General features: G+C 57.2%; 4 protein-coding genes and 2 non-coding genes across 14 annotated transcripts in view; 2 read left to right on the top strand and 4 right to left on the bottom strand.

Annotated features, from left to right (window-relative positions):
* IL4I1 (interleukin 4 induced 1) overlaps positions 1–5806 on the bottom strand; it is a 6532-nt gene extending 726 nt beyond the window's left edge. Inside the window, exons 1-7 of the mRNA XM_030510778.1 lie at positions 5790–5806; positions 2900–3140; positions 2415–2527; positions 1587–1788; positions 1112–1180; positions 577–710; positions 1–368 (exon numbers count right to left, since the gene is read on the bottom strand). The exon at positions 1–368 is cut by the window's left edge and continues 726 nt beyond it. Coding sequence (XP_030366638.1) covers positions 1–368; positions 577–710; positions 1112–1180; positions 1587–1788; positions 2415–2527; positions 2900–3140; positions 5790–5806 — 1144 coding nt within the window. The remainder of the gene's footprint in view (positions 369–576; positions 711–1111; positions 1181–1586; positions 1789–2414; positions 2528–2899; positions 3141–5789) is intronic.
* A 2920-nt stretch (positions 5807–8726) lies between these two features.
* On the bottom strand, positions 8727–8798 carry TRNAE-CUC. Its single transcript has one exon. It is a non-coding gene; the product is annotated as a tRNA-Glu (tRNA).
* A 172-nt stretch (positions 8799–8970) lies between these two features.
* On the bottom strand, positions 8971–9078 carry TRNAL-CAA. The gene is made up of 2 exons: positions 9041–9078; positions 8971–9016 (listed from the first exon to the last, which is right to left on the bottom strand). It is a non-coding gene; the product is annotated as a tRNA-Leu (tRNA).
* Positions 9079–12068: 2990 nt separating this feature from the next.
* Positions 12069–14962, top strand: LOC115618875 (zinc finger protein CKR1-like). Of its 3 annotated transcripts, none has more exons than XM_030510834.1 (3): positions 12069–12248; positions 12708–12852; positions 13231–14962. In XM_030510834.1, exons 2-3 carry the CDS (start codon positions 12765–12767, stop codon positions 14550–14552), a joined length of 1410 nt encoding a protein of 469 aa, XP_030366694.1. In that variant the 5' UTR covers positions 12069–12248; positions 12708–12764; the 3' UTR covers positions 14553–14962. The 3 variants fall into 3 exon arrangements, with proteins under 3 accessions (XP_030366694.1, XP_030366692.1, XP_030366693.1); XM_030510832.1 differs by having other exon boundaries at positions 13228–14962; XM_030510833.1 differs by having other exon boundaries at positions 12069–12852; positions 13228–14962.
* Positions 14963–15068: 106 nt separating this feature from the next.
* Positions 15069–19560, bottom strand: LOC115618865 (zinc finger protein 436-like). 6 transcript variants are annotated; one of them, XM_030510807.1, is made up of 5 exons: positions 19506–19560; positions 18584–18692; positions 18049–18138; positions 17817–17915; positions 15069–17527 (listed from the first exon to the last, which is right to left on the bottom strand). In XM_030510807.1, the coding sequence occupies exons 3-5, from the start codon at positions 18134–18136 to the stop codon at positions 15603–15605; spliced, it is 2112 nt and encodes a 703-aa protein (XP_030366667.1). In that variant the 5' UTR covers positions 18137–18138; positions 18584–18692; positions 19506–19560; the 3' UTR covers positions 15069–15602. The 6 variants fall into 6 exon arrangements, with proteins under 6 accessions (XP_030366667.1, XP_030366668.1, XP_030366665.1 ...); XM_030510808.1 differs by having other exon boundaries at positions 18584–18689; positions 19506–19548; XM_030510805.1 differs by lacking the exon at positions 19506–19560 and adding an exon at positions 19138–19424 and having other exon boundaries at positions 18584–18689.
* A 1732-nt stretch (positions 19561–21292) lies between these two features.
* LOC115618871 (E3 ubiquitin-protein ligase TRIM7-like) lies at positions 21293–27170 on the top strand. 2 transcript variants are annotated; one of them, XM_030510825.2, is made up of 7 exons: positions 21293–21873; positions 23679–23765; positions 23853–24064; positions 24248–24277; positions 24564–24679; positions 24968–25000; positions 25818–27170. In XM_030510825.2, exons 1-7 carry the CDS (start codon positions 21361–21363, stop codon positions 26342–26344), a joined length of 1518 nt encoding a protein of 505 aa, XP_030366685.1. In that variant the 5' UTR covers positions 21293–21360; the 3' UTR covers positions 26345–27170. The 2 variants fall into 2 exon arrangements, with proteins under 2 accessions (XP_030366685.1, XP_030366684.1); XM_030510824.2 differs by having other exon boundaries at positions 23853–24080; positions 24255–24277.
* The last annotated feature ends 159 nt before the right edge of the window (positions 27171–27329 follow it).

Genomic DNA, 27329 nt, shown 5'->3' with positions numbered 1-27329 from the left:
AGCGGGAAGGGCGGTCGGTGACGGATTGTCCCCCTCGGATGCCGTCCCTCTCCCAGAACTTCTCAGAGCAAACCAAGGCGATCTTGGAGGAGGCCGCGTAGTGCATGGAGCGCAGGGCATGGGTCTTCGGCGGAGAAAGGGGTGGCAGGAATTGGATGTGCCTGGTGGCCTTGGTGGTGGAGGTGACAAGGACGTAATCTGCAGTTACTGTGGTTGGGGCCAGGGTGTCCGGAGCACGGTAATAAACGTGGACTTTGTTCCCCTTGGTGATGATCTTCTCCACCGTGCAATTGAACTGGATGATGTTGGGCAATGCTCTCTGGAAGGCTTTGGGCAGCTGGTCAAATCCGCCTGTGATCTCATCAAAACTGAAAGGAGAAGAAGAAGGTGGTGAGGGAAAAACATCGGGATTTAGGAACTGTAAAACCTGGTGTCTTGTTGAGATGCTAGAACAGAGCTTGGTGGCCCTTTGAGTCAGGAGCGATTCCCGTTCAGCTAAATGCCACTGACATCTCTTCTGGTGGATTGCTGCGGCCCAGCACAAAATGGGGTTTGCCATAAGAGACGTGGTCTTACCTCTCATCAGAGAAGGTGTCAAAGTCCCAAAGCGAGGCCAGGAAGGACAGATAAAACCCCGAGTCCTCGTTCAGGAGGTCACCGATCATCTGCACTGCTCCTCGGCTCAGATTGCCTACTTTGATCAAATACTCCTAGAAAAGCCAGGAAGAACACACAGCCTGATGTTATTGGCTCAGTGCTTCATATCCCAAGCCCATATTCACACCCTGCTGCCTCGTTCCTGCTCCTGATCTGCTTAAAGCCCAGACCAGAAGCAGCTTCTTGCAGGAGACCAATGTCTCCTCTGGTTTAGCAGGACAGAAGTTCTGGAGATGAATGAACAGGGATCTGTGGCTTGGGGCACCCGCTCTGAGGCAGTGGGGCCACATGAAGATGCTGTGGATTGCTCAGTAAATCCTCTCCAGTCCTTGGGGAGAGCCATGATGGAGGAACATGGTTAATCTGGATGAATTCCCAGATCCTTTCTCCAAGCAGGGATGGCAGGTTAAGAATCAGGGGGGAATAAACTTACTCTCAAGCCCCAGACCTTTACCTTGGTGGAGAAGGAGTCATATTTAGTCAGATACTCCTTGCAGTCTGTAGCCTGGAACTTCTTGAAAGCCTGGAGAGGAAACAGTGATGTATTAATGAGGAAAAAAAGCACATTCCCAAATCGCTTCCCTGGATTCTGTTAGGATTTACCAGGCTTTGGTGACCCCTGGAGCTGAGCTAATGGATCCTGCTGCTTGGGCCTCAATTTGGGGCAATTATTGCCTTAATGTGGCATCTTCTGCTTCAGCCAAGGCTTGGTGAGTGTTCGAGAGAAAGGAACGTGTATAAAGAGGGTGTTCAATCAGCTGTTCTTGTTTCCAAATGAGCCGTTCTGGCTTCCGTGCTGAAGGACCCTACTCTTCCTCAACTCATTGCTGAGTCTTCCTCAACCCGTTGAGCAGATGAGGGCCCACCACAGCTCAGAGGAAGCAGCACCAATGTCTCTTGGAGGATTCCCTTTCCCTGTGGGCACATACCTTGTGCAGTGCTTCTCGGTACAGCTGGCTGGCACTCTTGCCTCTCTCCGATCGCTTCAGCGGGTACTTGAGGATGTTGGGGTTCCTGTTCACTTCCTTAGCCCTTACCCGAGTGCCGTTCACCAGGTACCAAGTGTTGTCATCGGTCTGGATGAAGGGGTTTAGCTTCAGGTCAAACTGCCTGATGAACTCCCGGACCAGCCTGGCAGAGAGGAGAGCACATGGGGACAAGCGCTGCAAACAACCAACCCCAAAACCCGGCCCCTAAAGCATTAGGAGCATAAAAGGGCACTTTCCCCTCGAGTATGTTGCTGTAGTCATGTATTATGTTGGCTTGTGAGTGGAGATTGTGGCTATTCCAGGCTCTGCCATTGCTCAATGCAGCAGCCATGGGGCTACGGAGAAAGGTGCCTTTTGGCTTATGTTCTCTCCCTACAGCTCCTTGGCATGTGATGTGGTTGGTGGCTCACCCACAGCCTCTTCCCGTAACATCCTGGCTGATGACTAAGCCTTGTTTGACTCCACCTTCTCACAGAGCCCTCTCTCCATCAGAGTTGATGGGAATTCATCCATCTCCTGATGTTGTGATTTCCAGACTAGAGGCGTGACCATGCATGGACATGCCGCTGAGATGAGAGGTCCTTATTCCCCTAGCTCAAACGCAGGTGACTCTGTGCTTTTCATCCCTTTAAAGCTCTGGGGCACACAGCCCCTTCCTCTTGCTGTCCTACACCCATACCCAAGCCCTCATCTCAAGCCTCAGCCTTGCTCCTCCAAGCAGGTTGGTTCCTCCCCTGGTCATGGCTGTGAAGCAGGACACCTCCTTACCTGTGCTTGCTCGGCAGGCGCATGGGTCCCAGCTCCACGTACCAGTCCTGGTCCTCAGAGCGGTATGTCCTGATCCGGCCACCAACCTGGTTGCTGGTCTCTAGAACAGTGACCTACAACCAGAGATGGGTGGAGATTGCACACGTTCAGGAAATGCAGCTATTTTAAGCAAAGCACCTACAAAGCAAGTTCACAAGCACGGTGACAGGCAGCATTCATGGGCCATAGGGTGGGACAGGCCCCTTCTGGATGGCAAATGAGCCATCTGTAGATCCAAACCCCTCCCTTGCGTTCATTTGGAGACCATCTAAAGGAGTTGCTTGGCGTGAAGCTCCCCTTCTTCCCCTCCTGTGCCTCAATCAGATTAAATCGCGGGCGCCCAATTGCTTTTCCTTCCTTTTCCTTTCTCCCCCTTCACATTGGAAAACCCTCAGTGCAGGAAAACAAGACCCAAAGGCACTCCTGTGTCTCAAGCAACCACTGACCCTGTGGCCGGCATCTTGGAGCAGCTTCGCTGCTGTGAGCCCACTTATCCCTGCACCAACGATGACCACGTTTGCTGGATGAGTTGCAGGTTCCAGCCCATGTTTGACAATGTCCAGCAGCTCCTCGTAGTCCTTGTCGTGAAGACAATAGTCAGGGAAGCATGGGAACCTCTTGGCACTCAGGAGGCCTGCCAGCAGGAGTATTTGGAAGAGGACTAGGGAGACAAGAGAAGAGAAGGCACTTGGCAATCAGCATGCAGGTTCATTCCTGGCTGCCCAGGAGGGAGGTGACAGCACAGGTTGCCTCCAAGTACATTGGTGTCCAAACCCCAAAGAGATCAACCTGATCCAAGTCAACTGGCATAGTTATTTCCTATGGCATCAGCAGGTCTCACAAGATGCCAGATGTCAAGTAGTGTCAGGAAATATGATTTTTAAGGAGAAATCAGGCCCATGGATCATTTCTTTCCCATCCACGTTCTCTTTGTGGTGAGTTCCCCCAATGAGTTTGAGCCCCTTTGAACAAGCTGTGAAGAATCCAGAATGAAGAAGAGTAATTAGTGCCCCTCGCAAAGAATTGAGCCGATCTTGTCCCAGTTGCCCTTTCCTGTGCCTTAGTAATCCATGGCAGTTTGGATGCAGTGGGGAGGAGGAGAAGACAATAGCACATTGATAGGTGGACAGTGTTGCATAGAGAGCTGGACAGATGAGCCAGATGATGGTAGGTGATAGAGCTTATCTATTTAAATCAGATAAGACTGCAGCCCATCTGGAACAACCATTCCTACCCCAACAGACACAACATTATCCCAGGGGAAGGAATTTTGAACAGAAACCTGGGATTTCGCTAGTTTTGGCTTCAGTTCTCCAAAACAACTACAATAACTTTCATTTTCTTTTCCTTCCCCCGAATGCAGCCGGTTTCCTTTCAGGGAATAAAAGACCATGAAAGAAAAGGTTCTGCAATCCCACCCTGGGTAGTTCTCCCTTCTGGAAAATCCCTTTGGAATGGGATTTTCCCATCTGGAGGGATGGATCTCCATCTTCCCTCCAGACCTTCTTGTGTTGTGGGGAAAAACCATCAACCTGATGTCCTCCAGGAATGTTCCTGGAGGTTCTGAGCTTGTGCTTGTTTCCATCTATCCCTGCACAACCAGGAGCATCCCATACCCCAAACCTGCAAGAGAAGTGTCCTATTGCCCATAGTGGCTGCCAAGTCAAGCTCCGGGTGACCAATCAATACCCTGAGCTGGAGGAAGGGAGGTTTGTGGTTACGCTGTCAGGAGGTGACACAAAAGGCAGATGTGAAAACCAAACCAAAACCACCCCAAAAAGGGGCATTGAAGATGAAAGAAAAGCAGGAAAAGCCCAATGGGAGAGGTCAAAAGTCAGGGAGAGCCACTCACCGGTCCCAGTCATCCTTCCAGCGGGAAGATCAGTCTTCTGCTGAGATTTGCTTTCATTTTATATGCCAGCTTCAGGAAAAAAAAAGAGGCAACATAGTTGTGGTGGCTCGGAAGGAAACCTGCCAATCAGGGCCTGGAAACAGCAGCGATTTGTCATACCAAGGGGAACCAGCAATTGAGCGTAGCCGGTTCCTCTGACGGGTTCCTTGTCTTTCCTCACTGGTGTTACTGGGTTTGGACATCAGCCACCGAGTCTCCGGTGCCTTTGGGAAGTGTTGTGATCATCGGAACACACGGAGGTGACCGCACCCTCCCCACGAAGGGCAGAGAACTCCCCAACCTCACATGGAGGTTTGGTTCTTTCCTTGTGCTGCACAAGGTGGGATCTGAGCTCATGTGGGCGGGATTCGTTCTGCATCCCAGGGAGAGCTCTGAGCATCCAGAACGCCCTTCTGGCGGTGGGAATGGACGTTTCCAGAGGACAGTTCATGTAAGGACACTTTATGGACAGTTTTGGCTTCATCCTGTCTCCATTAGGACTGAGGAGATCAAGGGCTTAGATGCCTTCACTGACATGGCAAAAAGTGGCTGAGTTGTACCAGCATTTGTCCACAATGGAGAGTTTTGACCAACCAAAGCACCATAAACCAACCTGAGGAAGCATCCCTTGGCTGGTTCACCATGTCTTACCCACCATATGAACATACTCAACCCTGTGTAGGCTGCGGTGCTCCTAAAACCGTATAAACCCACCACAAACTACCCCTCCAAACCATCTTGTCCCATCTCCTCTTTGCTTTATGCCTCTGTCCTTTACAGTTAATCAGATGATGTGCTCGTTTGATGAGGAAATGAAACCCCATGGTGGTGCTTCCCATGAGGGGTGACCTCAGCACCAGGGTAGACATGAGCCCCACAGAAGGGGCTTTCCCTGCAGCCTCAGTAGTCACTGGCTCTTCTCAGTAGTGTTTTCTTCATGAAACAGTCGTCTCCTTCCCTGCAATGCTCTCAGTTCTCCCTGCGTTGGAGCCCAGAGCTACGTGCATCAAAGCAGAAGCAAACTCCTTCCCTTGTGCTATTAGGAGTCTGGTCTTTAGATGTCTGGGTGTCTTCCCAGACAGGAGGGCTGAGGCCATGCTGCAGCTTTGGTCTTATTAATCTTGATTTGTTCTGTCTTCTTTGAGTGCTGCTTCCATTAGTTCTTTGATTGCAGCAGCTCGAGCCAAGCTCATGGCTGGGCTTTATCCCATTGACCTCTCAGCAACAGTGTGGGGATTTACTAAGTTAAGGTGGAAGGGAAACCTATGGATCGTTGAGTGCAACTCCCAGAGTGGAGTTTTGGGGAATCATGGCAAGGGACATGGTGCTTTGGAAAGATCTGGTGGTGGTGCCCACTTGTGATGTTACATTGGTCTCATGCTGTAGATAGTGCCCCAGAGGAGTGGATTGCAGAACCAGGGTGAGGTCAGGATTGGGAGCATTGCCTGGACTTCCCGTACATTACGCCTTCCATGAAGCCACGCTTCACAAACCAAGTTCCCTCTGGGTCACTCTGGGCTTTGGGGAAACGGTGCTGACAAATTGCTCAAGTCACTGATGATCAGGGGTTTAGTCTTTGCAACCCAGCAGGAACCACCGAACACATCTGCATTCGTGGGATCTGTGTCCTGGTGGCCTCATGACACAGACATTGGGGTCTTGTGGTGCTTTTCCAACCTCGGTTGAAGCCATGGTGTGGTTCTTGTGGTGGAGTGTGGATGCTCCTACAGCAAAGTGGAGCTGTTGTGGTCCACGACAGCCTGGCCCTGCAGGCAGCTCGGTCTGATTTAACCTTCTCCCAAACCATCTTCGCAGTGTTGCTGCTGGGATGGGCGTTATGGAAGAGATTGACCTTCTCGATGGTGAATTCCAGGAATTATCTCTGCCTGCATCAAGGCAAAACAAGGAACTGATTCCTCACATCCGGTTCACTTGCTTTCACCACGAATTCCCCTTCATCGTCATTAAAATCGGGTGATGAGCATCTGGGAAACTTTCCTCCTAAGGAAAACCAAAGGGTTGCACGTTCTCCTTGAGGATTTTGTCTCCATTTAAGAGAATCCACCGGTTCGATCCAGGTTTAACACTTGGAAAAGGCAAAAGCACCATTTTTCTGCAAAATGATCCCAACCAGCCTTTAGTTTGTGCCTGACTTTGTACTGGCTCGTGATTACCAGGTTGTTTTCCTGATACCTGTGGGTGTCTACACTGAAAACTCAGCAACATGCTTTATCTCTTCTCATGAAGCAATGATTCTTCATGGGGGATTTGGGGATTACCTGATGAAACCAGTGCGTGCACATGGTTCTGGAGGGTTTGGAGGGAGGGCAGTTTGGTTTATCTTGTTTTGATAAAAAGCTACATCAGTACATGTCTTGACAAGCTGCTCTAGGATTAACCCCAAATTACAGGGTTTATTGTCTAAGCGCTGCATGCCACCAGTTGCAAAAGGAGTTCCTCCCATGTTCCTGCTCCTCTCTGCCGCTTCCCTGAAGGTTACTGGAAACCGAGTTTCCACCTAAAACCAGTTACAACATGAGGCTTGGAGAAGGACAATGGGAGGGATGGAAGCCGAATCGAATCAGCCAGCGTGGGCCGGGTGAAGAAAGGACAAGCATTTGCTTCCAAATAATTGTCTTCTGCTTTTAATGTGTTTTTTTTCTTAATGAAGGGAGGAGAAAAACCAGTCAGGGTTTGGTCCTCCAGCACCAGAGCAGGTAGATGTTGATGTGGCATCAACCGTGCCTTTGACAGTGCATGGAGGAGCTTGGAGGAAGCACGGGAGTTGTGTGAGAACATTGAAGGTGGACGTGAAGAATGAGCCGTGTATGTAAAGCAGGGGGAGGGAAAAACCCGGGTGGATTTGTTAGTGAAGCAATTCGTCACAAGCAGACACGGGGCTGAGATGTGCAGGAAGTTTCTAGTGAGGAAAGATGCTCTTTCAAAGAATTTCCTTGCAACTCATTTCCTGCTCATCCAAAAGACTCCCAGGACAGATGGAGCATGTCCTTGGTTGTGCAACTGCAAGACACAACTCTTGAGGTTGGGGTGATGCTCTGGGATAGCTCTTAGGTTGGGTGGAAGATTCTCCTTGGGAGGATGAGCACCCCAGCACCACGGTTGCCATGGCCAGGATGGAATCCGCCAGGATTCTATCCTTTATGAACTGGTGGGAGATGTTGTTCTCTTGGCCAATGGTTGGGCTTAGAACTGCTCCTCATTTGCATCCTCACTTGCATAAAAAGGGGAGCTGGAGGGGGGTCTGCGGGCTCAAGAGGTCGGGGCAGTGCAGGGCCAAGGCTGAGCCATGGTGTCTGTTGCCGTGGTGTCTGTTAAGGGAACAAAGAGGACTACCCAGAAGAGAAGGAGCTCCCAGAAGAAAAGGAGCCTCCAGCATGGGAGCAGACGCAAGAGCCGCAGCAGGACATCTGCGGCCAAGAAAAGGAAGAATTCAGACCAGGCAAAGCATCGTCCCATGAAGAAGAGGAGAAGAGAGTCAAAGCGCTCCCTCCGCTTTGATGCCAAGAAGCTCAAGGAGGCCAAAGGATCCGGACGGTTCCTCTCCCGCGAGGCCAAGGGGCTCATGATCAGCTTCGTGAAGGACATCTACAAGCAAGTGTCGAGCGAGGCCGAGCGGCTGCGGAGGAAGAGCCGCGAGGCCGTGGTCGGCCCCGTGCATGTACAAGGTGCCCTGCGGTCCGTGCTGCCCAAGAGGAGGTGGAAGCAGGTGGCCTTCAGAAGCAGGCACTAGAAAAAGTCTCCTCCTCCTCCCTTGGGATGGGTGAACCCCAAGGGAGAGGGATTAAAGCACCTCAATTGCTGAAGAAGACCTGAGCAATGCACCAAGAGCGGGGAGTTTGTCGATCTAAATTGTCAATGGGGCATCGCAATAAAGCTCCAAAAGCAGCTTTTGGTGGTGTCAGGGGTTTCTTTGGTAGGGAGGGATGATGTGGGGCTGGGTGTTTCATTAGTGAGCATCTGTAAGTGGGTTTTGCCTTAATATGGGCTTCCAGGGCCACCTTGCTGCAAGTAGATTGTTTGATATATTAAATACATGTATTTTAATTACCAGCAGATGATGGGAATTGCTGTGCGCAGGGGAAAAAAGACCCACTGGTCAAAATTGCCCAAGGATAGTGATGGCGATACCCAGATGTGCTAAACCCATCCCTCACCAAGGTATTGCCCATGACAAAGCGGTGGCTCTTTAAAGGAGCAGCCTGAGCAGGAAGTGTGTCAATCGCTTTTAGAATAACCGAGTTTGTCATCGCTGTGTGTGCTTTGAGGGTTGGATTTGCTGCGGAAAAGCCTATTATTGGTTTCAGCAGAAGGGACGGGAGAAAAAGGGAGGGGGATATTTTGTTGAAGGAGAAAAAGGAAGTTTCCCTGACCGGGAATCGAACCCGGGCCGCGGCGGTGAGAGCGCCGAATCCTAACCACTAGACCACCAGGGAAGCGCTGGCACTGATTTCCCGCCCTTGCACTCTGCAATGGGTGAACGGACGCGATGGGCACAACAGGGAGGATTTGGGGTAAAAAAGCGGAGAATCGGCGTTTTCCCTCCGGAAGGGTGGGGGAATGATTGCAATAGATTATATCAAGTTTAATTTCCAGGAGGAAAAGATGTGTCAGAAGTGGGATTTGAACCCACGCCTCCATTCGGAGACCAGAATTCCCAGGACAGGGAAAGCAAAGCCTTGAGTCTGGCGCCTTAGACCACTCGGCCATCCTGACACCGTCTGGAGCCTTCCTCACCCTCCTCATCCTCAGCAGTTAATCCACATCCCGCCCTTCCCTGGCTCCTTTGCCCCACCCCTAATTCGCAGCAAGTTTGGGGTTTTCTTTGCAGCAATAACCCCCTTTTCTCTGTTGCCCCCTCAGGATAACACCAGGATTTGCTTTTTGGGAGGAGCCAGAGCAGCTGGATTTACACTGAAACAGGGCATGATCCCACCTGCAGGTTGGTCATCACCTCTAGGAACAAAAAGTGGAAGAAAGATGGAACAAGAAGCGCCTGCTCACATGGTGCTAAAACCCCCTGATTTAGTTTAATCGAACCCCAAATCGGTTTTATTTCCTATTTTTATTCCATAACCAAATTGGCCACTTTTCTCCTTATTGTTTCTTGGAAGTTTCCCCTGTCCCTTTCCAAAGTGGTCCATTCAGAGGCTTTTTCCCAATGTTTCTCCAGTTGCCCCACAAAGGCAAAGCCTGAAATTCCCAGGTTTAGCTCCAGATCTGACAAACTTCCCTCCTCACATCGATCATTGAGTGAGCGCAATCAGTAACCAAGGAAGACCCCAAACCAAGTTGTTTCTCCACAAGGAAACGCAGAAGGAAAAGTGGATGTGGTGAGAAATTTGTGGGGCTTTCGCTGGGGTTAAGCCAGAACAAAAGCAGATGTTCTTTTGGTGCAATTCCACGTTCTTCAGGCAAAAATCCCTATGCAAATTGTGGATGAGGTTGAGCTACGTCACAAGGGCTTTGCTGCAGTCGGCCAACCCTGGGCTGCACGTCTGAGCCCTCATTGGAATCCATCCACCTATGTAAGTGACGTGGTGGGACCCATCCAGAGGAGCCCCCAGCCTGACGGACACCCCATGGCTGTTGTCACCAGAAGACATGGGAAAACCTTGAGGAGGATGAGGAGGAAGCCCAAAGTCCAGCGGACGAAGCCTGTGCTGAAGTGGGGAAAGGCTCCGGCTCGGGCCCGGCGGTGGAAAGCGGCTCCCAAAGGATTAAATGGCTGGTTCCAGAAGGGATCTGACAACTGGTACATCTCCAGGTTGCTGAACCAGTTGTCCCCAGCAGCCCGGCGCATGTCAGTGGAGGCCAAGAGGTTGATCAACATCTCCATGGGCAGCCTTTGCAAGGGGCTGATCACCGAGGCCGACCGCTGGAGGAGGCAGCGCCGCGGCTCCTTCATCGGCACCTCGGAGCTGCGGGCTGCTGTGGATAAGGTTATGAAAGGTGAAGTGTATTTTGGCTCCTCCACGTCCAGCAGATCTTCTTACGGGAACTGAATTACAACAACCTGTCCTCTCGCCATGGGGAGCTTTCCGTGTCTGCCTCGTTGCCTGGGAGAAGGAGACAAGAGGGGTTGTGCTTATGGGTTTGGTGCATTCTGGTGTTCAAGGAGGTGAGAGATGGGTGGGTGATGCTCCAAAGTGTGGTGGTGTCTGGAGCTCCCTTCATGTTGGTTGCGCTGGCATCACAGTGTGGGACCTGGAGCCGCTCATGTACAGGACCCCATGGCCATGGTGGAGCTGCTGGTGGGTGATGAATTTAGAGCTCTGGGTGAAGCTCTTTCCAAATACACCGTAAAGGAAGGAGGTCTCCCTGGTGTGGTTGTGCTGGTGGTGATGAGCTTGGAGCTGGTGGTGAAGCCCTTGCAGGAGGTTGGAGCTGCCGCTGATCCAGCTGGGATCAAAGTACCTGCAGGTCACAGGATGCTAAACCAACAAGGATTCCCCAGCTCAGCCCCAAAACATGCTCCTCACCTCCGCTCCTGCATCCTGACCATCCACTGCTGGCAGCTGGGGACCTCCTGGTCCAGGAGGAGGTGCAGGAATGGGATAACTCACAGCTAATCCACAGGAGCCAGGTCCCGGGAGCAGCTCAGGTCTCCCCATGCCCTCTCATGGCTCAACCCCATGCATGGGGATGGTGCTCCCTCTCTCTGCTCCTTGCACTGGTCCCAGTAAAGGGGCTGGGGCTGGACTGGGAAGCAGAGTATCCGTGTGGGTCTCTCCCTCCCTCCCTGTGCCCATCACCCGGAGCTTCTGGCTCAGGATTTGGTGCAGGACAGGGCTCTGCCCCACACCAGCATCCACTGCGCATCTCCTGCTCCAAACACATCCCCTTCTCCCCTCTGCCTTCAGATCCAGCTCATCCAGCCCCTTCCTGTGTCCTCCCATGCTCAGGTTGCTCAGTGTCCTCCTTTGGGGATGCAGGGGTTAAATCCCATTAGGATTTAGGGATAATTAGGATGTCCCTAGATCCCATTAGGATTTAGGGATAATTCCCCATCCCTGTGCTCTTTCCAAAGCAAATGAAAAGAAAATGATTCCTTCCCCTTCACTCCAGCTTTTCCCAGTCAGGGAGGGATTAAACCACTTCCAAACCCCGTGCACCGACTGTACAGATGGTTTCCAGGCTCCGGGAATTCCTTGGAGGCAGAAATCCAGGCTCCTCTCTCATCCCTGGCTGCGTTTCTTCTCCTCCCTGTTTGCAGAGCTCTGTTTTCCTTGGCTTTCACAGTCTGCTTTTAAGGCAGCCAGGAGGGATAACTCGGTAAGTGGGAATTCCCCCTCCTTCCCACCTACAAGTGCATGATTCCCAATCCTGGAGCTTTGGGAGTGGGGGAACCAACCTGTTTGGGCCACTTTTCCGGGTGGAAACCCTCATTTCTTGCTTGCACAGCTCCCATCCCTGATGCTGATGGGGGTATCCCCCTCTCCCACCTAGGGGATGCTCTGTTATGCCAGACCCACATCCCCTTCCCGTGCTTCCCATGCTTGCGATACTCAAAGTATCCCTGTTGCTGCTGTTGGGATCCTTTGGGAGAGTTTCAGCCAAGGCTGCAGCAGCCCAAACTGCATGGGGGGAATGCTGGCGATGGGGCAGGAGGGTTGCGGGGATGCGGGAAGCGGGGTTGGGATACCTCTAGAGGGCTCTGGGTAAATGCTGCTTCCCAGGAGCGTCTCCTCTCTCCCGGATACCGGCTTGGGCTTCCGGAGCAAATCCATGCCCGGCATCGCCTCCATTGTGCCCTGCTGTCGGGAGGCTGGGAGGGCCTCGGGGTGCAAAGGGGGGGTCTGTGCATCCCCATCTCCTCGCAGCTTGGAAAGGGAGGACATTTCTCCCCGAGGCTCCAGACAGTGAGTCCTGATCCGGGACTGCAGGTAACGGGGGGACCCTGCACAGGGATGAGCTGCTGCTCCTCATCGGAGCGTGGAGCCTGTGGCATGCGGCCCTGGGGTGTTCCCAGCAGGAGAAGGGGATAAGGGAGAGGACAGTGGATAAGGAGGATGGAGACGGAGCCCTGCATGTTGCCAGGGCTCCGCAGGGATGGGGCACCAGCTCCAGGGATGTGTCCCATTCCCCTCAGTGCTGCTGGGAGGGTGGATTCCCAGTGAGATGGGGACTGGGGGAACTGGGATGCAGGAGGAGGAAGGCAGAGGTTGCTGTGGGATGGGGTCTGCTGGGAAAATAGGGACCCTCCTGTCCCCAGGCTGCTGCATGGATGTCCTGGATGGAGGGAACACACCCCAACATGTCTCATGGAACCCCAGGAAAAGCATCCCAACCCAGGCAAGAGGAGGGGATCTTCCTTCCTTTCGAGGGGTTTCTCTTGCCCACAGGGGATTTTGGGGAGCCCTGAGTGAGGAACGGAGGGAGAAACCCTCCTCGTCCCCACCATGGAGCCATGGGTGCTGCTGGACCCGCGGCAGAAGGCGCTGTACCGGGACGTGATGCAGGAGAGCTACGAGACGCTGATGTCCCTTGGTGAGCAAACACAAACGTCCCCTTTCCTTCCTCAACATCCCCCCCTTTTCCCTTCCTCTCATTTCCCTGTTTCTGGCAGGGAAGCAAAGGGCTCATAAGGGAGGGAAGATGAATCCAGGTTTGGGATGTCCCCAAACCCTCTCCTTAATTTAAAGGAAAATGCTATTGATCTCTCCACGTTTATATTTAATTGGGAATATGGGCAACGGGATGTGCTCAGCATCGCTGCGCTCCCAATCCAAACTGGGATCTATCACATCACCCCTGGGTGACCAAGTGTAGGGGAGTCCTGTTCCTCCTCCATTGATTTAAACGCCACTCCCAGCTCCGGTCGAGGCCACGCTCTGCCCTTCTCCTCCTTTCCCCATTTCCCAGCAGCACAGGGGCTGGTGAGCGGAAAAGCAGCGGAGGAAGGAGCAGGAGCGGGGAGCCGCGGGGAGCCGGCCGCACGCTCCTCCCGCAGCCCCGACAGCGAGCAAACCCCCGGCTCCAACAGGCGCAAAGCGAAGCGCCCGGACAAAGCGGCGCCTCCCGGGGCCACCAGGACCCCCCGAGCCCCCAAACCGGACCGTGCCAAACCCCTCCATGGGGCAGCTCCGGCGCGCGAGCGCCCGTTCGGCTGCGCCGATTGCGGGAAGAGCTTCCCGTGGGCTTCGCACTTGGAGCGGCACCGGCGGGTGCACACGGGCGAGCGGCCCTTCGGCTGCCCCGAGTGCGGCGAGACCTACAGCCAGAGCTCGCACCTCCTGCAGCACCGCCGCACGCACGCCAGCGACCGGCCCCATAAGTGCGGCGACTGCGGGAAGCGCTTCGCCGGCGCGGCCGAGCTGGCGGCGCACGGTCGGGGCCACGCCGCCGACAAGCCCCATAAGTGCGGTGACTGCGGGAAGGGCTTTGTCTGGGCGTCCCACCTCGCCCGGCACCGGCGCGTCCACACCGGGGAGAAGCCGTTCCGCTGCGCCGAGTGCGGGGAAGCGTTCAGCCAGGGCTCGCACCTCGCCAAGCACCGCCGCAGCCACACGGGCGAGCGGCCCCATCGCTGCCCGGTTTGCGGCAAGACCTTCTGCCAGAGCTCGGACCTGGCCCGGCATCGCCGCACTCACCTGGGGAAGAAAGCGCTGCGCTGCGGGGACTGCGGGAAGCTCTTCCGTGCCGGACCGGCGCTGGCGCGGCACCAGCGGTGCCACCGGCGGGAGCATTCCCATCGCTGTGCCGACTGCGGGAAGGGCTTTGTGTGGGCATCCCACCTGGAGCGGCACCGGCGGGTGCACACGGGCGAGCGGCCCTTCCCCTGTAGTAGCTGCGGGGAGCGCTTCGCACAGAAAGCCCATCTCCTGCAGCACCGCAAAACCCATTCCCCCGACCGGCCCTACAAGTGCGGTGACTGCGGGAAGCGCTTCGGAGAGGCTCCCCCGTTCCTGGCGCACCAGCGGGGCCATGCGGCGCACAAGAGCTTCACATGCAGCGAGTGCGGGAAGGGCTTCGCTTGGGCGTCCCACCTCGAGCGGCACCGGCGCGTCCACACCGGAGAGAAGCCCTACGAGTGCCCCGAGTGCGGGGAAGGCTTCAGCCAGAGCTCCCACCTCACCAAGCACCGCCGCAGCCACCTCCCCAAGGCTCCGTTCCCCCTCCATAGGACGCGGATGGAGGGGGAGAAGCCGCTGGGTGCTGTGGGAGGAGGCGGCCGTGAGGAGCCCTGAAGGACACGGATCCCTCCATCAGCACCGCGGATGCTGATCCCAAGGGAAAACACAGCCTGGGGACAAAGCAAAGGACATTGAAGGCGCTGGAGGGTGGCACCGGGTGGGTGATGGGGCTGTGAGGCACCAGGGAGGGATTTATCCTGATGCCTCCCAGCAGCGATGGGAGTGGCTGCACCCCAATGGACATCTCGGGGGAGAAGGAGACTCTTCCTGAGGGATACGGTGGAATTCTCCACTGGGAAAGGATGGGGGGAACCCGGGGCTGGTTCTTGTGCCAAAATATGGTGGTGTTTGTGCCTGTTCCTCGCTGCCAGCAGGATGGAGAAGGGGACGCATTGCACCCATGGAGAGGGCACGATGCTGAGAGCACCGGCGTGGGGCGAGGAATAAAACAGGAGCTGCCTGTGTCTGTTCTCCTTGTGCCCCAATCCCGGGCTCCGTCGCTTTTCCTGGTGGGAAACACCTCGAGCATCTTCCCCCCTCTCCAAAGACAAAACCACGCTGAGACGTGCGAAGGGGCTTTTGGCTGAGCTACCTTCTACTTTATTACCTGCTATCCCGAGCTGAGGGATCCCGGACTCTCCGGATTCCCAGCTCCCTGCATCCCAAACGGCATCTGGGGGGTCCCAGGCAGGAAACAACACAACTGGTGACTGCTGCAGGCCCCCGTGGCTCTTTTCTGAGCTCTTTGCCCTCAAAAGCCAGCCGTGGAAGGGTGATTTTTCCCCCTCCCAAGCACCCGAGCTGTGTCACTCCCCTCCAGCCCCACCGGTACAGAGGATGAGGAGGGTTATAGGGAGAAGCGGTGTCTCCCCATCACCCTGAATTATCACCCAGCCCTCCCCAAATCCCTTTCCTCCTCTCTTGGTTTTCCCCCCAAAGCCCCTATGCTGGTTGCTACACCCCATGCCCCCTCCCCACCACGTCACCCTCATTCCCCACCACAGGGTATCCTGAGCCCCCCCCATCTTTTGGGGGGAGGTGGGGACAGGCCAGACACCCACCATGGGGCATCCCCAAAGGCTCTGAGCACCCCATGGCCCCATCTCAGGAGCTGGGGGGGGGAGGCAGGGAAGCCCAGTGCTCCTGGGGGGCAGAGGCATCACTTTGCATGGTGTCCCCCTCCCCACCTCTCCATGCCATGGTGTGGGGCAGGACAGCTTTGGCCGCCCAGCCGCGGGGGGCCGCGGAGGAGGAGGAGGGTGAGGAGGAAGGCACAGGGCGCTGCTGGAACACGGCGCCGGGCTCTTCAGGCCAGAGCTCAGGAGGGGTCGGGGTCCCCCCTCGCTTCTCCACGTCCCACCACGCCGATGGCAGCAGGGACACGGGGCTGCAGCGCCCGGTGCCGGCGCTGTGCAGGCGCCGGTGAGCCGCCAGCGCCGCGCCGAGGCCGAAGGCTTTGCCGCACTCCGGGCAGACGTGCTGCTTCCCGGCGCCGCGCTCCGCATGGGCACGTTGATGCCGGTTGCGGTGGGAGCTGCGGCCGAAGCATTTCCCGCAGTGGGCGCAGGAAAACGGCTTCTCTCCGGTGTGGCTGAGCCGGTGGCGGTCGTAGTGCGAGCTCCATGCGAAGCCCTTGCCGCACACACCGCACTGATAGGGCTTCTCGCCGCGGTGCAGCCGCCGGTGCCGCTCCAGGCTGGGCGCTGTGCTGAAGCCTTTGCCGCACTCGGGGCAGGCGTGGGGCCGGCCCGGTTGGGTGCTGTGGGTGCTGCGGCGATGGGCCAGCAAGGTGGAGCTGACGGCGAAGCTCTTGCCGCAGTCGCCGCAGCGATAGGGCCGCTCGCCCGTGTGCACCCGGCGGTGCCGTTCGAGGTGGGAGCTGACGGCGAAGGCTCGCCCGCACTCGCCGCAGCGGAACGGCTTCTCCCCGGTGTGGATGCGGCGGTGGCGTTCCAAGTGCGAGATCCAGCCAAAGCGCTTCCCGCACGCCCCGCACGGGTACGGTTTGGTGCCGGCTTCCTCAGGGGCTTTGGCTTGTTGCTGGCTGTGGGTGCGCTGGTGCTTGGCCAGCGCTGAGCCCCAGCGGAAGCAGCGCTTGCACTGCGGGCACGGAAACGGCCTCTCGCCGCTATGGACGCGCTGGTGCTTGAGGAGGTTGGAGCTCTGCGAGAAGCATTTGCCGCACTGCTCGCAGCAATGGGGCCGCGGGGGGCTGCTGCTGCTCGGCAGCGTTTGGGTGCCCTTGTGCTTGAAGCGCTGCGGGTCTGTCTGGTGGTTGAGGCGCTTGCCACAATCCGCGCACTTCTGGGGGGGCGGCGGGGGCTCTTCCGCTGCTTCCTCACCCTCCTCCTCCTCCTCCTCCCCGGTGGCGGCCGCGGCATGGGTGCGCATGTGGCGGTCGAGGTGCGAGCTCCAGGCGAAGGCTCGCCCGCACTCGGCGCACTGGAAGGGCTTCTCGCCCGTGTGGATGCGCCGGTGCCGCTCGAGGTGCGAGCTCCAGGCGAAGGCTTTCCCGCACACCCCGCACTCATAGGGCTTCCCCCCCAAATGGCTCTTCTGGTGCCGGTCGAGGGCGCCGGGGTCGGCGAAGCTGCGGCCGCACTGCGGGCACCGGTTGGGTTTGTGGCCGCCAGGAGCATGGGTGCGCTGGTGGGTGAGCAGGGAGGAGCTGACGCTGAAGCGGCGCCCGCAGTGGGTGCAGGCGTAGGGGCGCTCGCCCGTGTGCACCCGCTGGTGGATGGTGAGGTCCGAGCGCTGGATGAAGCACTTGCCGCAGTCGGGGCACTCGTGCGGGCGGTCGCCGCTGTGGATCTTCTGGTGCTTCACCAGGGCTGACTTGTGGCTGAAGCTCTTCCCGCACTCCCCGCACGTGGTGCTGGGTTGTGGGGTTGTGTCCCCCCGGTCCCCGCTGCCGCCCGGCTTCACCCCAGCCTCGGTGGGGCTCGGGGGATGCTCCTCGCCCGCGGGTTGCACCTCTTTGGGCTCTTTCTCTTCTTGAGGGGGTTCCTGCTCCGCTCCTGCTCCATCCTCTGTGGGGCACAAAGAGACAGACACAACCCAGGCAGGAGTCATCGCCTCGCCCGGTGATGGGGAGATGGGAAGGGGGTAGGAAAAGGACACACTCTTCCATGTGAGCACCTCTGGAAGAGGCATCTCTGAGCCCCATCACTCCTCTCTCCCATCAACGTGGACGTGGCAATTGACCCACCATGGATGTGGTTGGCTTTGCCCACTGTGGGGAGAGGTGAGCACTGGGAAACCCTCACGCTTGCAGGAGGCTCTGTCCCCGTTGTGGTCAAGGCATGACCAGAGGCTCACCTGCAGCTGGAGTGTCCCTGGGCACGTGGAGGTCCAGGGCTGTCGGTTCATCCCCATGGTCCAGGCGGGGCAGCAGATCGGGCTTGGAGACAGGGAATTCTGGCAAAGAGAAGAGGGGATGAGCAACACGGGGCAGGAGAGACCCATCGCCCTCACCCCAGCATGATGATCCCCAAGCCGGATCCTCCATCCATCCCAAACCTTCCTCTGCAGGAAGGGGGATGCTCCTCACCCAGCGCCATCAGCGTGTCGTAGCTCTCCTGCATCACGTCGCGATACAGCGCTCTCTGTCGCGGGTCCAGCAGCACGTACGGCTCCATGGCTGGTGAAAGAAGGAGGTCACCCCCATGAGCAGGACCAGCCGCTGTCCTATGGGTTGAAATCTTGGTGCAGAAGCCTCTATCGACCTGTGGATTCTCTAATAATCTATAGATTACTATTCTTTAATAAACTAATAGAAAGGTGAATCAAAACCAGGCACGAAGCACGGTAACAGGCAGCTCATAAACGCCTCCCTCCTTTCCCCCATCCTGTATTTCCCCAGATCCTGCAGGAACTTTATACTTGATGAACACTGTTTTCCCCCAAAATTAATGAGAAGGAAACAGAAGGGGAAAAGAGAAACACAGAGACATCCCCCTCTGCTCAGTAGGTGTATCAGGATCCCAACGTGTCTTGGTTTATAGTCACTATTTGCCTAGCAGCTATTCCAGCTGTGGAGGATGGAGGTTGGGAAAAGGTTGGATGTGCAGAAGGTGCTCACTTACTGGTACCAGGAATAAAAGGGTGATTTCAAGCCGATCCCTCCCGCAGGCTTTGCTTTATTCCTTTCCTTTATAGCGAAGCCTCATCACCGTCTCACTTATTGCCATCCTGCTGATAGAATAAAGAGAAAGGGTTATCAATAGCACCCATCCTCACAGGCACCTCCGCTCCCGGCTCCCAAAGCCCATCCCAAACCAAACCCACCCGCTTGAATGAAAGGAGAGGGGAAGGACGGACGGACGCCTGCAGGAAGACAGCAGGGATGGGGTTTAGGGGGGGATTTGGGGGTGGTTTTGGGTGGTTTTGGGAGGGTTTTGGTGGTTTTGGAGCGGGTTAAAGGAGGTTTTGGGGTGGTTTTGGTGGGTTTGGGGGTTTATTCTCCACCCTTCCCCATGAGCACATCCAGGCACCGAGTGTAAGCCCGATGTGTGCGGGCGCCGCGGAGGGGATGGGAGGCGAGAGGAAGGGAAGGATGGAGGGGAAAGCGAAGGGATGTGATGAAAACGGAGCCATTTTCCGCTCTCTTTCACACCCGAAGCCCCAACCACCCCGTTACCTGCGGTCTCCGGCTCGGGAGGTGCTGTCGGCAAAGCCCATAGATGCCCCCCTCCCTTCTGACGCCCCCAAAACCCCCCTTTTTCTCCCCAAAACAAGCCGCAGTGTGTGTGTTGGGGGGGATGCGAGGGCACAGGGATGCGGCGCGGTGGCGGCGGCGCGGTCCCTCCGGTAGCCCGAGCAATAAGAGTTAAAAGGTGGGGGGGGAAAGGAAGGAAGGAAGGAAGGAATTACAGGGAAAAAAAGCCAGGAGAGAGGGAGGAAAGAGCTCGGCACAGGGGCCGGGGCCCTCTGGTGGCAATAGCGATGCTGGTTTTGGGCGGAAATCGAAAAAAACACCTTGCAAAGTGTAAAATGCTCATTAAAGACCTGGAAAAGTGGGGTTTTTTCCTTCCAAATGTGAGGAAAACCCGATGGTTTCGTGGTTTCCTGCCCCTCTGTGGCGATGGGGATGTGCGTTATCCTTAGGGAGGGCTGCAGCGGAGCGTGATGCCGTGAATTTATTGGTTATAAACACGTTAAGGACCACTTTGGGGCTAAAACCACTAAAATTGGAGCCGGAGGAGCATCCTGAGGGATGTTTTAGCACGTGTGGGCTGAGGGGACTGAGCTGCGAGGCTGCAGGAATCCTCCCATTGCAGCGCCTGTTCCCAGCGGGAAAAGGGGCTGGTTTTGGGGGTAAAAGTGGGGTTTTCTGTCAACAGGGGTGGATGTTGGGGATGTCAAAGCCCGCAACGAGCACCAAACGCGTTTAACAGCCCCATGAGGGGTTTGGGGCTCACACATGCCCCGTCCCACCATGGCCACAGCGTTTTGGAGGGGGCTTTTGCCCCTCGGCAGGACCCGTCGCCGTGGCAACACCGCCTGGCTGCCCTCACCCAAGATGGACGCCAGGGCTTCACCCCCGGCGGCCATCTTGAGCAGGGCCCCGCTGGCGGCAAGGCGGAGGGGACCGCGGCAGCCATCTTGTCTCTCTCCTTGCCTGAGGGCGACGCCGCCATTTTGGAAGCGGGCAGGGGCGCCGCCATTTTGAAAGTGGGCACCTCCTCCTATGGGACCCTGACACGAAGGTCCCGAATTAAGGGGTTTTCACCCCAATTTCTGCCCTCCCCGAGAAGGATTTGGGGGTGTTGGTGTGAACATGAGCCTCTTCTGTGTGTGCTTGAGGCCAGAAACCCCCCATGTGCCAGTCTGCATCAACACGAGCATGGCCAGCAGGTCCAAGGGGGTGATCCTGCCCCTCTGCTGTGCCATGGGGGGACCCCACTTGGGTGCTGAGTCCTCAACATGGAGCTCCTGGAGCAAATCCGGATGATCCAGGGCTGGAGCAGCTCCTGGGTGGATCCAGGCTGAGGACATTGGGGCTGGAGGAGAGGAGCTCGGAGCAGCTCCAAGGGGATGCAGGGATGTGGGGAGGGACCTTCAGGGATGGGGTTCAGCTGGAATAAGAGGAATTCGGGTTGGAGATAAGGAAGTTCTTCCCTCTGAGGGTGGTGGGACACTGGGGTGGGTTGGATGGAGAAGGTTTGGATGCTCCGTCCCATCCCCAAGGCCAGGTTGGAGCAACCTGCTCTATGGAAGGTGGCCCCACGGCAGGGATGAGCTTAAAGTCCTCTCCAGCCCAAACCATTCCATGATTGATTCCATGATTGATTCCATGACTGATTTCATGACTGTTTCCATGCGTATTTCAATGACTGATGCCGTGACTGTTTCCATGCCTGATTCCATGACCGTTTCCATGCCTGTTTCCATGGCTGATTCCATGCCTGATCCCATGCCTGTTTCCATTGCCTGATCCCATGCCCTATCCCATTCCCGATCCCATTCCCAATCCCATGCCCAATCCCATTCCCAATCCCATTCCCGATCCCATGCCCGATCCCATGCCCGATCCCATTCCCAATCCCATGCCCAATCCCATTCCCAATCCCATGCCCGACCCCATGCCCGATCCCATTCCCTATCCCATTCCCGATCCCATGCCCTATCCCATTCCCTATCCCATTCCCGATCCCATTCCCGTTCCCACGCCACACTACACCTGCCCCCCCCCCCCCCGTGCGCCCCCTGCTGGAGGCGCTCACCCTCTCCCTCCCCTCTGTGCGCATGCGCAGCCACGCCCCCCCCCCCGCGCAGGCGCTCCCGTCAGTGCGCCCGGCGGCGCGGCGCGGAGCGGACCCCTCCGGAGCGCGGAGCCGGGCCCCGGGGCCCCGGAGCCGGGATGGAGGCACCGCCCGCCCCTCCCGCCGTTCCCCCCGCTCCCTGCAGCGCTGCCCGGAGCCTGCAGGACGAGCTGACGTGCCCGGTGTGCCTGGAATACTTCAACGACCCGGTGTTGGTAGCCGAGTGCGGCCACAACTTCTGCCGCGCCTGCGTGACCCAGTGCTGGGAGGACTCGGCTCGGCGGCTTTGCTGCCCGCAGTGCCGGGAGCCGGTGCCGCAGCGCCTTTTCCGGCCAAACCGTTCTTTAGGCAACATCGTCCACATCGTCCGTCAGCTCGGTTTGCCTCCGGGCCCCGCCGAACCACCGCCGGGCCCTCCCGCGCCTTCCCCGCCGCTGCCCGCCGCCGCTCCGCCCGGCCCGCCGGGCCCGCCGCGTTGTCCCCGGCACGGCGAGCCGCTGCGGCTGTACTGCGTGCAGGACCGCCGCGCTGTCTGCGTTGTCTGCCACCTCTCCCGGGAGCACCGGACCCACACCGTGCTGCCCGCCGAGGAGGCGGCTCACGCCCCAGAGGTCAGTGTGGGGCGGAGGGTACCGGAGTTCCCCCCCCCCTTCCCCCAGGGTGTTGGGGTGCAGGGGGGAACCCTCCTTGGGATGTCCCCCCTCAATGGGAGAAGCAATAAGGGATAAATAGAAGGAGGGGTCCCAGGGATAACCCCTCCACCCCCAAATTTGGGGGGCAGCAAGGACACCCCACAGGATGCAAGTGCACCAGGGACCCCCCCCACCATAGGAGGCAATGCCCATTGCAATGCACCCCCTCCCCAATAGGAGGCAATGCAGTAGGGGCTCCCTGTCCTAAACAGAGGTGACCCCCTTATCCCCCAGGGTCTAAACTGCAATAGGGACCCCCCCCCCATTCATTCCCTGTGTCCATTCAGATGTACCTGGGATGCAATGAGGATAGTGGGCACCCCCCCAGGGGGTGGGTGCAGAATGGGGCCCCCTGCGGCCCCCTGCCCAAGCTGGGTGCTCCTCTGTGTGGTGGGGCAGGTTATGGGGTGCAATAGGGACTCGGCTCCCCCCCACCCCAGGATGGGGGTGCAGAACGGAGCTGGGTTTAACTGGGAGGATACTGGGAGCAGGGGGGGGTGTGCAGCCAGTGCGAGGTAGCACTGAAGTGGGGTGGGACCCCCTGTGCTGGTGTGAGCGTGCATTAAACACCCCAAACCCTCAGCTCCCGCTTCCATGGGCAGGAATGAACATGGAGCCTGGCTCCTGGCGCGGGGGGGGGGCACAATAAGGGTTGAAGTTGAGCAAGAGCCCCCCCAAAATAGCCCAACGTGGGGTGATGGAGCCGTGTGACGCAGAGTGAATCCGGAGCCGTTCAACCTCCCGAAACCTCCATAGGATGAAAGGGAGACCCCCCCCGGCGCGATGGAGGGGGGGTTTTCCCTGTTGGAAATCGGGATTAATTAGTAATGAAGAGGTTAATGAAGGCGTGAGCCTGGCCCTGGCCGTTCCAGGCCTGGGGGAGCCAAGATGCCGGCCGGGATGTGCAGTGCGCAGCAGCGGATGGAGGAGGAGGAGGAGGAGGAGGAGGGTGGCACCAGCGCAGCCGGAGCCATCCCCATGGATCAGGGACAGGGATTGTGTGAGCTTGGGGCACGGCACCTTCATTCCTGAGTTAGCAGCGTCAGGGCAAGCGCTTCCAAAGGGATTTATGTTGAATCCGGTGCTGGAATGGCCGCGTTATCCTGCCCTTGCCATCTCTGCTGGCTGTGGTTGTGAAGCTGGAGCTGGAGTTGCGTTGTCCCCTCATCCCAAATGCGGGATCTGGTCCCTCATTCAGGACCACAGCACCTTTAAGCTGTCGAAAGCTGCTTTTTCCCCCTCCTTAAGCTGCTTTTATGCGTTTTAACATCTGGCTTTGCCTCTTTGGGGGCTCTTTGCAGCCCCTGCTTCTCCCATCGGTGCTTTTCCCTCCCGTGGTACCCAACCCTGGTGATGACAGTAGAATCTCTGCCGCTTTGGGTTGTGTTTGTACAAGACGAGCCCTTGGTTGCTCCCCAAAGCCCTGCTGCTTTGTGTGGAGCGTTGCCAAGCGCCTCCCTGCCTGCCCTGGAGGCCAAAGGACCTCAAACAAGGCCTGTTTCCAGTAGTAAACTGTGAGTAAACTAAGAGTTGAGGGTGATGGGGCAGGGGAGGACCTCGCTTTGGGTTCCTGGTGTTCTCCAGCTCAAACCCCCCTCGTGTTTGATGGGATTTGCCCCGTTTCAGCAGCAACACTGCAAGGACACCCCCCCCAATCCCATCCCTCCCTATTCCTGATCCCACATAGGAAGAATTCCCACCGGAGCTGCTCTTTCTCCTTGCAGGAGGTGCCCCAAGAGCACTTGAGCTCCCTGAGGAAAGGGCGTGAAGAAGCCAAAGCTGAGAGGGAGCGACAGAGCGAGGACTTGCTGGTGAGTACCTGGGCTGGGGGGGCCCTGACCCCCTCCTGGCCATGGGGTGTCCGTCTCACTTGGGGGGTCCCCATTGGGGTGTCGCAGAAGCAAACAGAAGTGGAGAGGCAGAAGATCGTGGCCGAGTGTAAAGAGCTCCGGGGTTTCCTGGAGGAGAAGGAGCAGCTCCTGTTATCCCGCCTGGAAGAGCTGGATAAGGACATCGTCAAGAGGAGGGATGAGAGCGTGTCGCGCCTTTCCGAGGAGATCGCCCAGCTCGACAAGCTGCTGGCTGAGCAGGGAGCAGAGAACAGCGCAGGGAGCCAGCCCGGGCAGGTGAGAGCCGCGGGGTGGCTGTGGGATCGGGATCCCTGGGGATGGAAACCCAGCGGCAGGGTGCTGAGCGCTCTGCTCGGCGCCGTTCACGCCAGCCTGGAGCAGGATGTGGAGGCTCTGAGCTGGAAAAGGGCTTCGTGCTCATGGTTTCTTGGTGTTTCCCTCTCCTTCCAGGTCATCGCTCCGTCTGGAAGCAGGTGAGTGACCCTGAGCCCTCGTTGGGGCTCTCACTGGTGGTGTCCAGCTCCCCCCCCCATGGGTCTGACCCACACCAGGGGCTTGGGGCAGGGTTTGAGCATGTCCCAGAGGGAAACCACAGAGGGGCAGAACCCCCCCAGCCAGCCCCACACTGGTCCCAGTGTCATCTGTGGGGCCAGAGGGACAATAATCCATCCCCAAACCTTCCCTTTCTTCCTTGCCTCTAGTTTGGGGGGGTCCATTTTTCCCCCCGGAGGGACCCTAATGCTGTTTTCTCCTCACCAGCTTTGAGAGCTGGATGTTCTGCAAGCCCGAGGCTGGCTTCACGGAGCTGGAGAAGAAACTCAAGAGCTTCTCCCAGAAGAGTGCGGTGCTGAAGGAAGTCCTGCTGGAGTTCAAGGGTGAGCTTTGGGATAGGATCCCTTCCAAAACTGCAGCTTCCCATCGAAACCTGATGTGGAGTTCGGCTTAAAACGTGCCCCTGGGTCGTGTTTTTACTTCTCCCTTGTTGGGACAACTCTTTATGTGAGCGTTTGCTCATCAAAAGTAAGAGCAGCAGCACGTTGCCCTCGAATTCCTTGGATTCTGGAGGTATCCACACTGCCATTCCCAAGCAGGGGTTAAGGTTGTGGTTGTGTGAAGTCTCCTCACACAAAACCATCTGAACTTCTTTCTTCTCTTCCCCTCAGAGAACCTCAGGTTCGAGCTGGAGAATGACACAGGTGAGCACAGTTGATATTGGGAACGTCACCTTCCTCCTTGTCCTTAATTCAGGAATTTGGGCTTTTCCAGGTGGGAAGGGAGGAAAACCAGTGCTGGGGAAGGGGGGAATGATCCCAGTGCTGCAGAGACCATGGGAGCTGCAGCCCTGGCGCTGGGGTGGGGGGTTAAGAGGACTCTGCAGGAGCTCATCAGCTCCAGGAGACCTTTATCCCTGCTCCCAAGTGTTGGATCAGCTCCGGGATGGACTTTGCAACCTCTGTGTTGGGTGCTGGTGGCTCAGGGACGTGGCTGGGTGCAGGATGGAGCCGGCTCTCCGCAGCCTCTGATGTTCCCCTCTCCCAGCCACTTCCTGAGCATCCCCCGAGCACAAAACCAGCCCTTAAACACGAGGATATTTGGGCTCATTCCAGCCCTTGGGAGTGACTAAAGAAACCTGGGACTTGGAGCAGCTTTGGGCTAGAGGAAGCTGTCCCTGCCCTTGGCAGGGCTTGGAACTGGAGGAGCTTCAAGCTTCCTTCCACCCCAAACCATTCCATGATCCTAGAAAATGCTGTTTCAGCCCCAAAACCACTATTCCAGAGTGAGGAAGTGCCTGGGATGGGGCGGGCTGGAGGGTTTCCAACAGGGATCGGGCTGTTCCTCTGCTTGCATTAGGAAGTGGAGCCTGATCTTTGTTCCCTGCAGCTCTTTGGGTGCTTAAACGTTGGAGTTGACCCTCCTGGCATCACCCTCGTGTGGAGCAGAGACAAGGAATCCCTTTGGAGAGCGGGATCCTTGGCTTGCAGGTGCTCACATCCCTGTTGTCCCTCTTCCCAGGTGATCTCTCTCTGGACCCGGACACGGCCAACCCTTACCTGGTGCTGTCGGAGGACAAGCGGAGCGTGAGGCTCCGCAGCGCGCCCCAGGAGCTGCCGGCAAATCCCAAAAGATTCGATTATTCCTTCTGCGTGCTGGCAGCGGAGGGCTTCGTGGCTGGGAGGCACTACTGGGAGGTGGAGGTGGGAGATGGAGAGAGCTGGGTGCTGGGGGCGGCGCGGGAATCCGTCAGGAGGAAGGAGAAGATCGACTTTGCTCCCGAGGAAGGGATCTGGGCGGTGGGTTTGAACTGGAAAGGGAAGAACTGGGATCAGTACCAGGCTTTCACCTCCCCAGAGACGCCCCTTTCCCTGTGCGAGAGGCCCAGGAAAATCGGGGTCTACCTGGACTATGAGGGGGGGTGGGTGGCGTTCTACAACGCCGACAACATGGCTCCGATCTTCACCTTCACCGCGGCTTTCACCGAGAGGATCTTCCCCTTCTTCTGGCTCTTCTATGTGGGCTCTTCCCTCTCCCTTTGCAATTGAGCCTCCACTTTCTTTATCCCTCCCAAGGTGACCTGCAAGTAGGATCCTGTCCCTTTCCCCCCCCCACCCTGCTTTCAGACAGAGGCCCCCAAACCTCTTCCTCGTTGTCCCGTGTTCTGCTGTTTTCTTGTTGCTTTCCAGGGTTTTGAGGCTCTTTTTACACCCGAACCCTTCCTCTGGGACGTCAACCGCGGAGGGTTGGGGTTATTCCTGTTGTAGAAGTGACCCCGTGTGTTTCCGTTGCTGCTCTGTCCCATGTGAACAGGGATGTAAGCAGGGAGCGAAGCTCCCAGAGGGGTTCCTCACATCCTGCATTGCTCCAAAGCTTTTGTGCACCCCAGGAAGCTCTAGAAAGCTGGAAAACCAGCGTGAGGAGCAGAGGTACCGTCCCCCAGCCTTGATTCCTGCCGCAGTTGCTCTGCAGGTCACCTTTTAGCTTCCCTTTCACCCCATCCTTGCTTTCCTTTCCCTTTGGGAAAGGGCTGAGCCCATCTCCTCGCTGTCGGTAGCACCAAGAGAGCAAAACCCCATCCCGTGCCTCACCGCTTCCCCCGTTAGCACCGAGCATCCATAGGGTTGGGAATGGAGGGAGATGGGGTGAGGTTTGGGGTGTAGCCAAGAGGGACGTGCTGCAAAGCAGGGAATTGGGGGTAGATCCCGATGGAACCCTGGATCCATAGGGAAGGAGGGGGGGGAAGCTTGTTTTCAATGTGATCTCGTGTTTATAACCCCCCCTGCCCACCCTCGTGTGCTCCACAATGCTTTTATGTCTCTTTGCCCTGTCACTGTTTAGTGGGGAAATAAAAGTTGCTGTGCAAAAAACTAACCCCCAGATCTCTGGGGAATTCCCCAATCTGCTCTTTTCCTGGGCTGGATGCAGGGGGAAAAGCTGCTCTCGGGTCCTGAGCCACCCCTTTGGAGGTGAATGGGGCTTGGGGCCACCTCTCCTTGTCCCCATCAGCTCTTGGGGGGCTCTGGGGAGGGT

This window comes from Strigops habroptila, unplaced genomic scaffold, assembly GCF_004027225.2.
Source record: "Strigops habroptila isolate Jane unplaced genomic scaffold, bStrHab1.2.pri NC_044299.1_ctg1, whole genome shotgun sequence".
Classification (NCBI taxonomy): Eukaryota; Metazoa; Chordata; class Aves; order Psittaciformes; family Psittacidae; genus Strigops; species Strigops habroptila.
Note: the sequence above shows the minus strand (reverse complement) of the source record. Positions and strands in the feature narration are given on the sequence as shown.